Here is a 14673-nt window from a genome sequence, read left to right as displayed (position 1 = left end):
TTTTTTCAGATAACCTGATAGTATTGTCTATGAACAGTATAAATGAATAATACTCTTTTTGTCTGATTGCAACTTCTTATCAACCCCATTAAAAAAAAAAATCATGAATAAGTTGACCTTTTGTGAGTATTCTCAATCCTTGGAAAGACAATATTAATAAAAGAATGTGTCATTTCAGGTTGGTATCAACACTGTAAGGAAATATCAGTGAATTCTCTCTCTTGCTTCTCCTCCCCCAGGTGTCTTTCCCAAAGGAATGCCATTCTCCTCCAAGCCTGGTAACATCCCTGTTCTACTCATATGTTTTCCCATATGGACTTTTCTGGCTTTCCTAGTGCATTCTAAGACATGTGGTGGGGATATTTGTGTCTAAATAAATAGGATCAGATGGGCAAGGGGACTGCATTGTATGGGGAAGGACAGAGAAGGTCATGGGCTTTGAGAGATTTGTGTGGCTGAAGTTACATGGGAGGTGGTGAGAGAAACTCGTTGGTCTGTCAGGCAGTACACCTGCTCTTAGCACTCAGAATATAGAATAGAGTGCAGAAGGGTACACCAGGGATCTTGTGTGAAGTCTGAAGTGGTTGTTCTGGTGACTCTCTTCTGTCAGCTAAGAGAGCCTATTGATTTTCTTCTTCTTATTATTTTTTTTGCCTGTTGATTTCGTTTCCCTCTCCTCCCTCCTTTTCCCACCATCACAAACATCCACAACCTTCTTACGGCCACCCCAAGGGAGACAAGCAGAAAACGTTCTCAACCTGGACACAGCAGGCAGGCAAGCAGAAGGGACAGCAGAGTCATATCAGTCAGACGAGAATCCTATGAAAGAAAGCCCCCCGCCCTGCTGGGCGGCCCGCAGGCAGCTCTGCCCTCCCCAGGAGGGTTCTTTGGCCACGCCTCCTCAGGGACAGCCCTTGGAAGAGCTCGGGGGCACTTGCACAGCTCCGGACGAGAAGGGGGCGTGCTGAAAAACATCAAATCCACACCTACAGGAGGAGAACGGCGTGGGAAGGGAGGGAAGGAAGACGGGAAGGACAACGCAACTTACATGCCAAGCTCGCAGAAGGCTTTTCCTTAGGAAGCAAATCTCCTGCTCTCCCGAATAGCTCTGCCCCATCCATCAGGAGGACATTAGGATGAGGAGCCGCTTCGACCGCGCCGCGCTCAGCTCCCGCCCCGTCCGGCACGGCTGAGTGCCGCTTCAGCACCACGGACAGCGCCAGCAGCGCCGCCATGGGGGGCCGCGTCCGGAGCCCCGCGTCTCTAGAGTGAAGCCGAGCCGGCCCGACGCGCACATGTAAGCTGCTGCGAGAAGGGTTCTGCTTCTCCCACAGCCGGTTCGCTTTTAGTCTGGCTCCAATACCAGTCCTTAGTTGTGCTCTAGGAAGTTTTGTTGGGAATGGAGATGTCTCAGTCTCCCACGAGCCTGGGTCTGGGCTGGCAATGAGATGGGTGGGTGGCTATGAGTGCAGTCGGTTTGGCTTTCTACCTTTGGAATTTGTGAAAACTGCTTGGTTTCAGTGTACCTGTAAGGGTTTGCTGTTTGTTGCTGGATGTATGGTTCAGAGCTACGTTGTTGTCATCTCTTATAGCTGGGTGAATTTTTAAGGGTTTGCTTGGCTTGAAAACAGTTTGACCAACGCAAAAAGAGGAAAAATGACAGGTCTAAAAATTCAACATGGTATCGTGTCTATTTCAGTTTGCTGGGTCTAAGTGTCAGGAGTCTTTTTGTGTTTTTTCTTGTGACAAATATCAAGTAGGCAAGTGAAAAGGGTGCAGCAATTAGGCAAAACAAAATACACTCAGTAGAACTGAGATTTTCAGTTCTTTTCAGACGTTTTTCTTTTTTAAATAGAACGGTTTGTTGAAATCCAGCGTTACACTGCCCCCTGCTTGCACAATTAGAAAAAAAAAAATCATTATTGTCATCAGTAGTAAAAATTTATGAATGAGCAAGTATTCCTCTGTTGTGGTCTGGGTGTGATCTCAGCTTGACTTCTGAAGTGCTTCAACAGAAAGGATGAGTTAGTCCTAATTCAGCAAGCTAGGTGTATTTATTTACAATAACAGATTCCCTTCATGGCAGTTCATCTGGTGGCCAAACACGTTAATGAATGAACAGCTGGAGACAATGTCAGAGTAGAGCTGATTTTGATATATCTCACAAGCACTCTGTGATAGCTTTGCAATAATCAGACATTTTCAATACTATCTATGAAGGAGCCATATGGAATTGGGAAAATAACCCTGTAAATAAAAAGCAAGAGTAAATTGAATATAACCAGGATGATTATTTCACAGCCTCTTCTAGCATTAAAGACTTGTGTTGATGAGTTTTCTTTGGAATGGGAAAGAACATGCTGATTATTAAACTATGGGAAGGGGAAACAGATAGGAAGAAATGGATTTTATCTATTTATTTTCTTTGTGAGTGTGTGTGTGTGTGAAAGATATCTGGCAAAAGTCAGATTCCATTTCCTTTTTCTCAAACCACAGGACAGAGCTACCTGCCTTAAACCAGGAAGGAATTCAGGGAGGATATTAGAGATTAGGTGCCAATAAAGATTCAGTGTTCTTTCAGTGTTTTTGGGATACTGGCCTTAGACCTTATGTTTTATGACAAGAAGATTATGGAAGTTAGTGTGTATAATTCAGTAACATCCTTTAATGACACGTAAGACCTGGTTTATATGCCTGAATGTATCTTACCATGCCATTTCTTACAGAGATTTCAGAAAGTGTGGGTTTGCTATTTGCACCTGTATTTCCTCAAGGCCTCTTTTCAGAGATTGACCTTGAAATATCTTTTTCCTTTATCTATGAGCAGTGGGAATAGTGGAGGTGGGGACATTTCTTTCTGCAACTGCTTTGAATGACTATACTGCAAACGAATTAATTTCTCCAATATTTACTGGGCATGGACCACCTTCCTCCCCCATCTCCTCACCCCCACTGTGTGAATAGAGTTAAAATATTTCATTAATTATTTCTGCATACACATGTAACTTTTCATATAGGACAAGAACTACATTGTTAACAGTGTTGTCATAGTTTTATCTATCCCAAGACTAAGTAAATAAAGGTTCTTTTGCATTTCAAAGCATAGAAAGCTTAAGTATAATCTGCTGTTAATCAAAACCAGCCATATCAAATGGTATTCTGTATGAATAGTAAATAAATCAGCAGTATATGAAAAATAGCACTTAAAACTTTTGATTTAAAGGATAATGTCCCAATTTAAGGTAAGATTTAGATGGTTATTTAAGATATTGGAAGAAATGAGGATCTGAGAGAGATCTAGCAATAAACACCTGTGCAGCATTTGAAACTCCAGTGTAGCCTGTTGCATATATTAAAATATTTGAAGTTTGAGTTCAGTTTGTGATTTTCCCCTGAAGTTGGAGTCTGCTTCAAAACATGATATCATTTTTTTAACATAAAGGAATAACATCTTCCATTTTTGCTCAGAGCAATTTAATATGCTCTTTAAAATTAATTTCTATCTATTTGTGTCTTGTCATAAACCTTAATATCCTTAATTTTTTTCGTGTTTATAGCATGTCTTTAAACAGTTTGGTTTGTGTGTGTGTGTGTGTGTGTGTAAGGAATGTTCAGTACAGAAAAATGGTCCATTTGATGCATTAAATCCATGACCATTTCAAAGAGGCCTCAGGGGATCTGCAGTCTTGTTGTACCTTGGCTATTTTTTTAAAACATTGGAGTAATAGAAATTAAAATAAGAAGTAAATTTTCCAACTGGCAGTTTCTGAGTCTTCTCAGAGATGTCTTTTTCACCCTAACAAAGTCAATGTCTTATCATTGCCTACCTTCATGGTTGTTTTACGCAGTGTGGATTATAGTAATGGTTACTTATCCTAGATTTCAGCTGAAGTTTCAGGACAAAAAGAATAGGTGAAAGAGCATAAGGAAGACTCCTGCCAGCTTTTCTCCACCAAAAAGAAATTCAAAGAATAGTCAGAGTCCTTAAATTCCTAAAGTTGCTTTTCTAAATGCCCTGCTCAGTTTTTAGGCTTTTAGTCAGGTAAAGGCTGACATCCCCTGAGATTTCCAGAATTACCTCAAACGCAAGTACCCATTGATTTCAACACCTATTCATGCTTCAAGTGTACCTGTTCCAGTAGGTACCATTCAACTTGTCCCATGCGCTTTCAAAGTTCTCTTTCAAAGTACCTTTGAAAATTTTCTCCAAGTCTGAGCTCTAGGTGGTAGTTCGGCTGCTTCACAGTTGCTTTCACTACTCAGGAACATGCTGTATGGGACCAAAAAGTTGTCAGGAACACTCTATGGCACCAAAGAGTTGTCAGAAGACCCTGCATGGTGTAAATGGGAGCACTGTGGAAGGGAGGGTCAAGGAGACAACCCATTTACTAGGATATGCTCAAAATGAAACAGCCCAGTTTCTTCTCTCTTTCCCTTGTTCTACACATCTGGCACTTAACCAGTTAAGGGAATTTGGTTACCAAAGGAAGATCTTCATCTTCAACAGTGTTTTCAGTGACACTTCACTAAGAACAAGCCTCATATTACGCCATGTTCCCATGTGAGGCGTTGAGCGTCTCAGCTCCTAGTAACTTCAATGCAAGGACCTACTCTACGCCACTTTAATTAGGAGCTGTGATATTCCCAGAAGATGATTTGTTAAAAGCTAAATCACTACAGAAAATGGTTATTCTTCTCCACTCACCACAGGAGTCCAGACATCTTATGGCTCCCTCAGCTGTATATAGCTAGATGTACATTGCTGCAAGCAGTACATGGGCCCATTTCTTATTCCCAGATCACTTTATCTCAAAAACACTGCATACACTGGCATTCCTTCCTCAAAAAATACAGTGTTTAATTGCAGTGCTTGATGAGCTTGATCACTAACTGTCTCAATAAAATACACAAATACAGAGACATTTCAATACAACCCCCCTTCAAATGTTAAGATAAACGCAATCAATTTACAATTGCTTTTAGGATTTTTTTTTTTAATAGGAAGATATTACACACACTAAGTAAATATGATTAGTTCTGAAACAGCCTGAAAATGACTGAAAAGCAGAATAGAAAATTGTGCCGAGTACAGTCATGACTTTATAGAAGGGTTGGGTTTCCAAGATGCTTTGATGATGCATAAATTACTCTTCGCACTGCCACTTCTCTATCACGATTTGGTGATTGTGTCAAACATAATTACAACTTTCTTTTCAGAACAGGAGTTGATAGCTGAGCGTTCCTCATGAAATCATTCAAAGTTAAAAGCATAATTTTTTATTCATCTCCTGCTCTCTATAAAGTGCAGTGGCAGAGATATTGATCTTCCGAGCTCATGCCCTATGACTAGGGGTCATAATTCATCTGAGGTGAAGCCCTCTGAATTATGGTGCTTTCCCCTTCCTTTAGGCAGTGAAGATTAACTCTATGCTGCAGGGACATCCCAGTTGAACATGTATTATAAGCACAAGGTTGTAAATATGCATTTTTTTGAGCTTGTATTCTTTTTCTGATATAATTTCTGTTGCTAGAAACTATGGAACCAGTAGAGTCTCTGAACTGAAGGAAATGAAATGAAGGTCCTTTTTTTTGGCATGTTATTATGTACGCAACAGACTGGTGTGAATTAGCTCTAGGCTAAACTCTAACCTCCTTTCTCAAAGGCAAAGCTTTCAGTTGTTCTATGGTAGTGTTACTGTAGTTTCATGTTTTCTTTATGAGATCATCTGTGCCTTACCTGTCAGGAGAAAAAAAAGCTATATAAACATTTATTTGTGTGTGTGTGTATGTATGTATATGTATACATCAAGAATAGTTGGACACTGAGCAGAATATTTAATATGTTCCTCACTGCTGGAATTTCTCCATATTTCTGGGATGCTTCCAGTACTAACTGTTAAATATAACAACAAATGTATGTTTGCCAGTTATTTTACCATACAACATTTTTAGAACATAAAAATAAATGCTTTTAGAAGATCAGAAGAGGCCAGTGGAATTTCTCTTGCATGAAGCACCTATTGCAACTATATCCTCCATTATTCTATTTTTTTGTCTTACTTCCCTTGTTCTTTTTTTCTCCTGAAGAACATAATACTGAAGGCAATGCATCTCCTGGCTCTTTTCCCTGTTGTCACTCATGACAGTACTTTCAAACTCCATTAGTAATTTTTCAGAGCAACACATGAACTTTTCATTGAGTGAAGGTCAAAACTGACTTGGAGAACAGATGGGGTGTGGAAAGATGAACCTTTGCCACCCACTGAGCATTAACACCTGCTTATTTCTTACATCTGCCTGCTGCAGCTTACATGCACCTGAAAATTTTACCCAAGTGATTTAGGACTTGCAATTGGATTGAGTGGAATTGGCATTTGTGAAAGTGGTTTTGTTTTCACCTTCTTAGTCATGCTTTGCATTCTTTGAAGGTGGAAATTAACTTCATGCGCTTGGAACCTAACAGAGGGACCGTGATTTTGTTGAAATGCTACTGCAGTAAAATGTAAAAAAGGGCAGCAGTGAGATGGTACTAAATACAAATTGTGAATGCTTCAAAAGCACAGGGAGATTGAGCATTTCTGTACAAGGGGGATTTTGGGTTTTGTACAAGGGGGTGCCCGTTTCCCCTCTGAGCCCAGTTATACACAGCATAATTTTCTTTGGAGGTTCCAGAGAAGGTGGCATAGGATGGTTTGGCTTCATCCAACCAACTCGAAAGTGCAGGCATTTTAGCCACAGAATCAGTGGGGAAACTAATGATCCTTTCCAATCTGTTCACTCCTTTGTCTTCAGCTGGTACTCAGATATCTGCACTGTTTTTCAACAGTAGCTCTCAGTAAGCTTCTTTCTGAGAAGTGATCCTTAAATGAGGAATTATACCTGTGTTTTACAATACTGGTCTCTGGATTTGAGTACTTGTATTTAGAGTAGCTGCCAACTGTATTTCAACATGAAAATTAGACAGCCATTCATTAAAAACTACTCTAGGTCTGGAAAGAGGAAAATGGTGTTATGTAGCATGGAAACAAGCAGCGAATGAAAAGGTGGTTTATTTGTACCAGCTGAAACATAGCAGAATGCGCAATATATTTATTCCTGTTGTTATTATATGTTATTATGTGTTCAAAACTAGATGCATGTCTTTAAATTTTCTCTTAACTATTTATATAGCTTATTGGTACAAGAACTATTGATGTGCTAACTTTCTTTAGCTTACCTCATTAAGAGTAATTAGGAGAAATACTATGATATGCATACAGTTCCTAAGCAAACAAGAAAAGATAATGTATTTGCACTGCTTTTTACATGAAGTTCTCAAACTAAGAATGTTCTTGGCAGTATACGTGTCGAAATCTAGAATATTATACATCAGGAAAAGACTTGCCCATTGTCCAGAAGAAAATATTCTTTATTCTGGCTCAGAATATACAAAGCCAGCAAGATCAGATCATAACAATGCATTTCCATCTTTACTTCAATTTACATGGAGTTATGAGTCTTCAAGAGCGTAACTTATGTTCCTTTGTGCTGGTTTCTTTTTTCCAGGTTGAGAAACAGCAATTATAAAAACATGCATCGAAGGCACACAACCCTTCGGGAGAAGGGCCGCAGGCAGGCCATCCGGGGCCCAGCCTACATGTTCAATGAGAAAGGCACCAGCCTGACTGCGGAGGAGGAACGCTTTCTTGATTCTGCTGAGTATGGCAACATTCCTGTTGTGCGAAAAATGCTGGAGGAGTCCAAAACCTTGAACTTTAATTGTGTCGATTATATGGGACAAAATGCCCTACAGTTAGCTGTAGGGAATGAGCATTTGGAAGTGACGGAGCTCCTCCTCAAAAAGGAGAATCTAGCTCGAGTTGGGGATGCGCTTTTGTTAGCCATCAGTAAAGGATACGTGCGCATAGTGGAAGCAATATTGAACCATCCTGCCTTTGCACAAGGGCAGCGTCTCACACTCAGTCCCCTGGAGCAGGAACTGAGAGATGATGATTTTTATGCCTACGATGAAGACGGAACTAGGTTTTCCCATGACATTACCCCTATCATACTTGCTGCCCACTGCCAGGAGTATGAAATTGTTCACATCTTACTTCTAAAAGGTGCACGGATTGAAAGGCCACATGACTATTTTTGCAAGTGCAACGAATGTATTGAGAAGCAGAGGAAAGACTCCTTTAGTCACTCTCGATCGAGAATGAACGCCTACAAAGGATTAGCCAGTGCTGCTTACTTGTCTCTTTCCAGTGAAGATCCTGTCCTTACTGCTTTAGAGTTAAGCAATGAGCTGGCCAGACTAGCCAACATTGAAACTGAATTTAAGGTAACTTACTTCCATGGCATTTTTCGTGGGTCAAATGTGTTCAGTGCTCTGTACATTTTACATGTTTGATCAAGTCTTGGCTTGCAATTTGGGGGGAGGAAACAGAAAGTAGAGAATCCGTCTGTATGGTTACACAACACACAGATCCAGATCAGTGTGCATTCTGCAAATAATAAGTATTTGGAACTGAATATTGCATACAGCATCAGTGCTGCCCTTAGTCGGAATTTTTATATTGTACACTATGATTGCTTAGAATCTTTAGTTTGAAGCAGGAATAAAACTTAAATTATTTTATTCCAAAAATGAAGACTTGGTTCCTGTAAGAAAGGTAAGTCTTCTTAATTGAGCAATGTATTTTTAGAGGCAGAGCTCTAGAATCTGGTGTAATTGATTGAGATTCCAGAACATCTAGTTCTGTTCCAGTGATAAAAGGTATAAATTAAGCACTTTTGGTTTTCTGAAAGGTAATTAAAATTGCATTTCATCTTAGTGGTTGAGAACTGCATCTCTGTATGATAAATTTCATTACAAAGGAGGGGAGAAATTATAAATAAATTGTTATGAAGTCAATTATCATGCCAAACAACAGTGGAACTTGCAGAACTCTCTGAAAAGTTATTCAATATTTGCATTATCATAATGAGTTTGTAAATGTCCAGTGTCATTTGCATTATTTCTCTATGTCATTTACATCGCATAAATAGCATTGTCACCCTTTATAAAATAAATTAGTCATGAGAAAAACCATTTTCAGTGGTTCAGTCATCAACTTTAAGCTGTTTTCTGACTTACAACTATTGTTTAGCTACAATCACAGTCAATGACACTGGAGTAATAAAGCATATATTGTGAGTAAACTAGGGTAGAATGCCAGCCAGAAATCCATTATTTTTAATTTAGAAAACTATTCAAGTGTTAAAGCATCCATTTCATGACTTACAGCTATATGATAGCTAATCTAAAACTGACAAGAAGCATGCTCTTAGGTTGTTACCTTTGAAACAGTGTAGTAAAAGAAGGGTTTTTTTTAATCTGTCCTAGAAGAAATCTCATTTAGTTTTCTGAGACAACTGCAAAGGGTTACTTTGGTGTGAAGCCACGTGGGTTCACCCAAAGAGTTAACAACATTAATATCTCATTAACATTCCATCTTCTTCTCAGCAGAGGACCATCTCCTTGTGCGGAGCATGAGAAGTCTCAGTATTGCATACATGTCAGTTCTGATAAAAGTCTTGGTGAAGAAATGCAAATCTACCAGAATCCTTCCTTTTGCCAGCGTGGTCTAGACTGTCATTGGCAGGTACATGAATCCTCCAGGAGCAAACGAGATGCAATGCTGAATGGTCTCATGATAGTTAGCATCCATCTCCCCAGGCTGACAAATGGATGTGAATAAATCAAGACAGGAAAATCACTAGAAAACGTTTGCCAGTTTATTGTATTTTCAGGAAGGTTTTCCAATTTTGCTCTCCAGTGAGAAGGTTCTGTGCAAAACACACCTATATATATTAATGAGGTACCTCTTAAGTTAAACTAACCCAGCAGTTTCCTTCACATTTTTAATATTCTTTTAATATATTGCCATTTCTAGAAATAAGGAATATCTCAAGATTATGATGCTCTTTGCTGTAGATAAAAATAAAATTTATGTATGTATTCAGAAATATTTATTCTTATTAACATAACCAATGTGGCACAGGATATAGCAGAGGCTTTTTTCACAGAATGTGACATTTTGAGAATTTATTTCTAGAAAAGAATGCATTCATTGGAGATGTATTTAAGGCCACAAATTATGAAAAATGTATGAAGTCAGACAAGCTCCAGAGGTCTTCTTTTGTGTGCATCTTAAAATAATATCTCCCACAGCTTCCTACTTTTTAGTGCTGAGGTTCTGTAATTGCCATCCCTGCTCCACAACCATATAGAATTATCACTTGGAATTATTTGGAATTTGGTAATTATGCGCAGTCTTAACAATACAGTTTTCAAGAGGAACAAAAGTCCTTGAAACTGAAGGACACAAGTAGGATTTTAATAATGTAGGTGAAGAAATAGTAATTAAGGGCTAGATAACCTACCACTGAAGAAACTCTTAGCGTGAGATAATTAAAATATAAATGCAGTGCCTCTCACCCGCTGCTTGCTGCCCTCAATCTCTAATGCACCATTCATAGGAGTATTATTGAGGTTAAAATGGAAGCCTGGACATATGCTAGATCTCACTGCTGACCTTTGGCAGTAATTCTGCTGACTGATCAATAGGTCTTAATATTAAGAGTAGATTCAATCAGAATATTGCCCTTTCCCAAAATAAGATTAAAACTTACTGTGCTGATTGTTTCTGCTGAGAATACTAACAATTTGGGTGCACTAAATGACCTGACAGTTAGCCTAAAGATGAAGCAGGCAGGAAAGTCATCCAACGAGGATTCTTGAAATTTCTGAATACCTCCCAGTATTTGTATATGTTGCATATAACTCATATTGTGCTAAGACATTACAGCTTCTAAGTAGAGCTGAGTGTTAAACACAGCTGGCTATTAAAGGAGGTGTTAAGCAACTGAAGCTACAGGGGAAGGACGTGATTTTACTCAAACAGAAAGACCTATGTGCACTCCCATTTCTTTCAAAGTTGGCAGACCTTGAGCATGAGTCATAAAGCAAATAATCTTCTGTCTTCGATCAGTGAATTCTGTTTGTTTTGCTCACGCAAGTAATATGTGAATAACATAGGCAGGATTTGTCCGCACAATTAAGTCACTGCCTGTGAATCCAGCTGGTAAAGGCTGCTCTCCCCTTCAGCCCAGGGAAATCAATCTTCCTCATGTCACCTTGGCAAGAAGCTGGATGCAGATTTCTTCACAGATATTGGCTCTTGACAGCCAGGTGACTCTTCTAAGACTGAGATATTAATAGCAGAGTCAATAGAATCATTTTCATGTGCTCGCTTATCTCCTTTTGAAGATAATCTTTCTAGCAAACAGTCTGCAGAAATGTTTGCACCTTGCAAGTTAATGGTAGCATCAGGTTTAATGCAACACTTCACATCCTGCAAACTGAGCAGTAGCTCTGCTCTTTTTTTAAAGCTGTGATGGAGCACTCCTGTTTCTGGTGAGATCCCAACCCACACCCAGGCCTGCCTGGATGCAAACAAAATGCATGACATGCTTTGAGATCAGGAAATGTCCTCTTGGTGAAGACTATCAACCAATTCATTCAATTCCAGACAAATTAAATTACAGAATCACGAAGGAGGCTGTGAAAAGATCTCATGAGTTGTATGTAGCAAATAAGCTCTCAGCTCCTGTTGACTACAGTATATCTGAAGGTGTGATCAAAACCACCACCTGAAAGACATATGGTGTGTACTCTCTGCTTATGAATCCTACCAACACGCTCTGTTCATTTACTATAGCACGTTTTGTTTCTAACTGCTGTATCTCTTGCTGATGCTTTTCAATCAACTGTAGTGCTTTCTGTAAAAGATCTAAAAGATCCAAAAGTGACCTTATCCTGTCTGTGTGTGTATGTGACATGTCCGGGCTCAGCTGGTTGATGGGCTGTGCCTGGCTGCTGCCCTATTTATGGGGAGCGATGGCTTGTGTGGCAGCTAGTCAAGTGTGTAGATGCCTACAGAGATATGCCTGCTAGGAACTGCTTGTCATTTCAGTGGGGCTGCAGTAATGTGAGACAGCTGAGACTCAAAGCCCTGAACCCTCAGGGAACCAAAAAGAATGGCAAAACATCCCAGGAGACTTAATGGCATGTATCAGTTAGGGATGATCTGGCATTCCTGCAATGAAACTTTTGCTCCCATAACTCTGTACTACTTTTTTTTTTCTACCTAGATTGTTAATAGAATGTGCTTGACCTAAACATTGTAAGAAAAATAACCTTGCAATATTCCTATGTATTACTTTATCCCTGCAAATGTGGAATTTGGACCAGACTCTATGCTGAGGATGTGATAGTACCGCTGCTGCAAGATAATACTGGTGTATCTGATTATATCTTGTGGAGAAGCTGCAGTTCTGTCCAAACAGAAGAATCTCTTTGGCATTTTTGCTCTCAGGATTGCCTGGAGGCATTCCCTAAGTTTCGTCTCCCATGAAAATAAAGATGCTGTTGTGAGAGTCGTCCTAATTAACTTCATGAACACTCTTGTAAATCAGTCACTTTTTTTTTTTTTCTACTCTGACCAACTCTTCCATGAGTGATCCTTTTATCCCTCCATAATCCCTTGATTCAATATTCTCCTTGGCGTGCATCTTACTTCTGGCACTTTTTATGCATCTTCCTTCTGACACCTTTTATTAGTGATATTTATTATTTTGGCAAGATGCTTACTGATGCTTTGTGTTTTTATCTGGTCTTCCAATTTTTTGTTTAATTTTCCAGCTTTTTTGTTCTTTTTCTTTCATCTAGAGTTGATTTGCTCCTGTAAAAAAGACAGATTTTCACATATTCAGCCTTGTTATCTTTGCTGTTTCACTTTGCTGAGTTTTAGGAAGAGAAGACAAAGAAAACTTCTAAAGTCTCCATTACAGGGAATATACTCTCTCCTTTTTACTGCAGCTTTTCTGTTCTCCTTCACAAATACCATTAGTCTTACCCAGTTCCTATTTTGAAAATCACGCAAGTCCATCATAAAATCTTTTGAATCCATTAATGGTCACTACTTCCAAATGATGGTTTTTTTGCACTACATCTGTGCACAGCTGCAATGCCTGCTCCTCCCGTGAGTTCTCTGACAACTGCTCCAAAAAGCCCTGCTTGGGAGAGAAAACCACCTCTCCTTGCATCCCTTTACTGTCTCATGTGTCTCACTGCTAAATTCCCAATTGAGAGAGCAGGCCAGCAGTTTACTCAGCTTTATCTCAAATTAATGCTTGATGACTCTGCCCTTTGATGTGGTTGGGCCAGAATATCCCTTTCTGATGCTTCTTACTCTATAATCTGGGTTCTAATTAGCTCGTCTTCTGTTTCTCCTATTGGCTCTATACTACATCACTACCTTTGGCTACTCCAAGGGAAATCCTTGCTGCCTTTCAGGCCATCTTGGTACACAGTGTCAAAAGGATGAACTCAGGCTGTGAATCTTTTACCCAAATAAGTATAACCCCTGCAAAAGAAGATAAAAACCATACAATGCTAAATGCATCTGTACCTTCAGAGCACAATGCAAAAGAGCTGTACACTCCTGTAGATGTGATGACAGCCGCTATTTCTAAAGGAACAATAGTAACTTATAACCATTTTTGTTTTGTGGTGGACGTGAACGTTTACAGGTCATTCTGGGATGAGAACATTATTTGCTCTTAGAGAAGGATACGATTTGGTATTTTTTTAACTTAAGAAAATAACTGTCTTCCTTTTTCTATTCACTCTTACCTAAAAACCATTTATCCACACTTCCTTGAAAACGTGCACTTAAAAGATTTGGTTCTTTTTCTAAGTTCTCTACAGTTTGCAAGTACATAAGCAGGTACAACCAATTACCCAGCTCACAATACAGGGAAGAATCAAGCAGGAAAACAAGCTCCTATTATTAAAATTTTAATTTACTGGATGAAATTAAATATTAAAATAAGAGAGCAAATAAGGAGTGATGGTGGAAATAACCTGGGAGAAGGAAAATACGTTTAAGCCTCATAGTGCAATTTGCGTTTTGCTCACAGAGTGGGACTCTGCACGTGAGGATCTCATTCTCTGTGCTGTTCTTTTTCAACGACAAATCCATACATATTAGATTGTACATTGGATTTTTCTTGAGAGCTAAACTGATTAGCCACATTTTGCATTGGTTTGTAGCAGGAGCTATTGAAAATATATAGATGTATATAGAGAATCCTTCTGACCTCTCCTCTATGGTTCCATTTATATTTTTATAAATTAAGAAGAACGTTCTGTATTTGAGGAGCTGTTCTTGTAAGTGCTTTCTCTATGCCTGTTCTGTGATTAAATCATTTTCTTCCTGGCGCATTGCCCAAGCAAAATGGTTTTAAAATGTTGCATGAGAAGAAAATCTCCAAAGCTTTTCAGAATGGGTTTGGCCAGGGCCAAAGCTGTGACGCCTGGAGCTGTCTTCAAAAATATACCTGTATGTGTGAATGTGAAGGTATGTTAGCACCTGTCTATGTCTATTCACTGTAAAGCAGAATAGTAGCTGCTGTGATTCACAGTGAAGGGTATAACTCAGCCATCTACAACCCTCATCTGCACCTGGAAAAAGTAAGGCCATTATTCATGAAAGCTGTAACTCTACTGACAGCACAACTCAGTGTGCAACTGCAGAAAATTGGATCCTGGTCACTTCTTACGAGGACGTTTAGCCGACTTTTGGG

At 39.3% G+C, this 14673-nt stretch overlaps 1 protein-coding gene across 3 annotated transcripts in view; it reads left to right on the top strand.

The window, feature by feature from the left end:
* Nucleotides 1–898: 898 nt before the first annotated feature.
* The window catches only part of TRPC7 (transient receptor potential cation channel subfamily C member 7), a 64333-nt gene continuing 50558 nt past the window's right edge, over nucleotides 899–14673 (top strand). For all 3 annotated transcript variants that reach the window (XM_015875866.2, XM_032447433.1, XM_015875865.2), the window contains exons 1-2: nucleotides 899–1297; nucleotides 7546–8323. In XM_015875866.2, the coding sequence (XP_015731352.2) occupies nucleotides 1296–1297; nucleotides 7546–8323 (780 nt within the window). In that variant the 5' untranslated portion in view covers nucleotides 899–1295. The remainder of the gene's footprint in view (nucleotides 1298–7545; nucleotides 8324–14673) is intronic.

The sequence above is a fragment of the Coturnix japonica genome, chromosome 13 (assembly GCF_001577835.2).
Source record: "Coturnix japonica isolate 7356 chromosome 13, Coturnix japonica 2.1, whole genome shotgun sequence".
NCBI classification, from domain to species: domain Eukaryota; kingdom Metazoa; phylum Chordata; class Aves; order Galliformes; family Phasianidae; genus Coturnix; species Coturnix japonica.
This window is presented reverse-complemented; position numbering and strand designations above follow the sequence as displayed.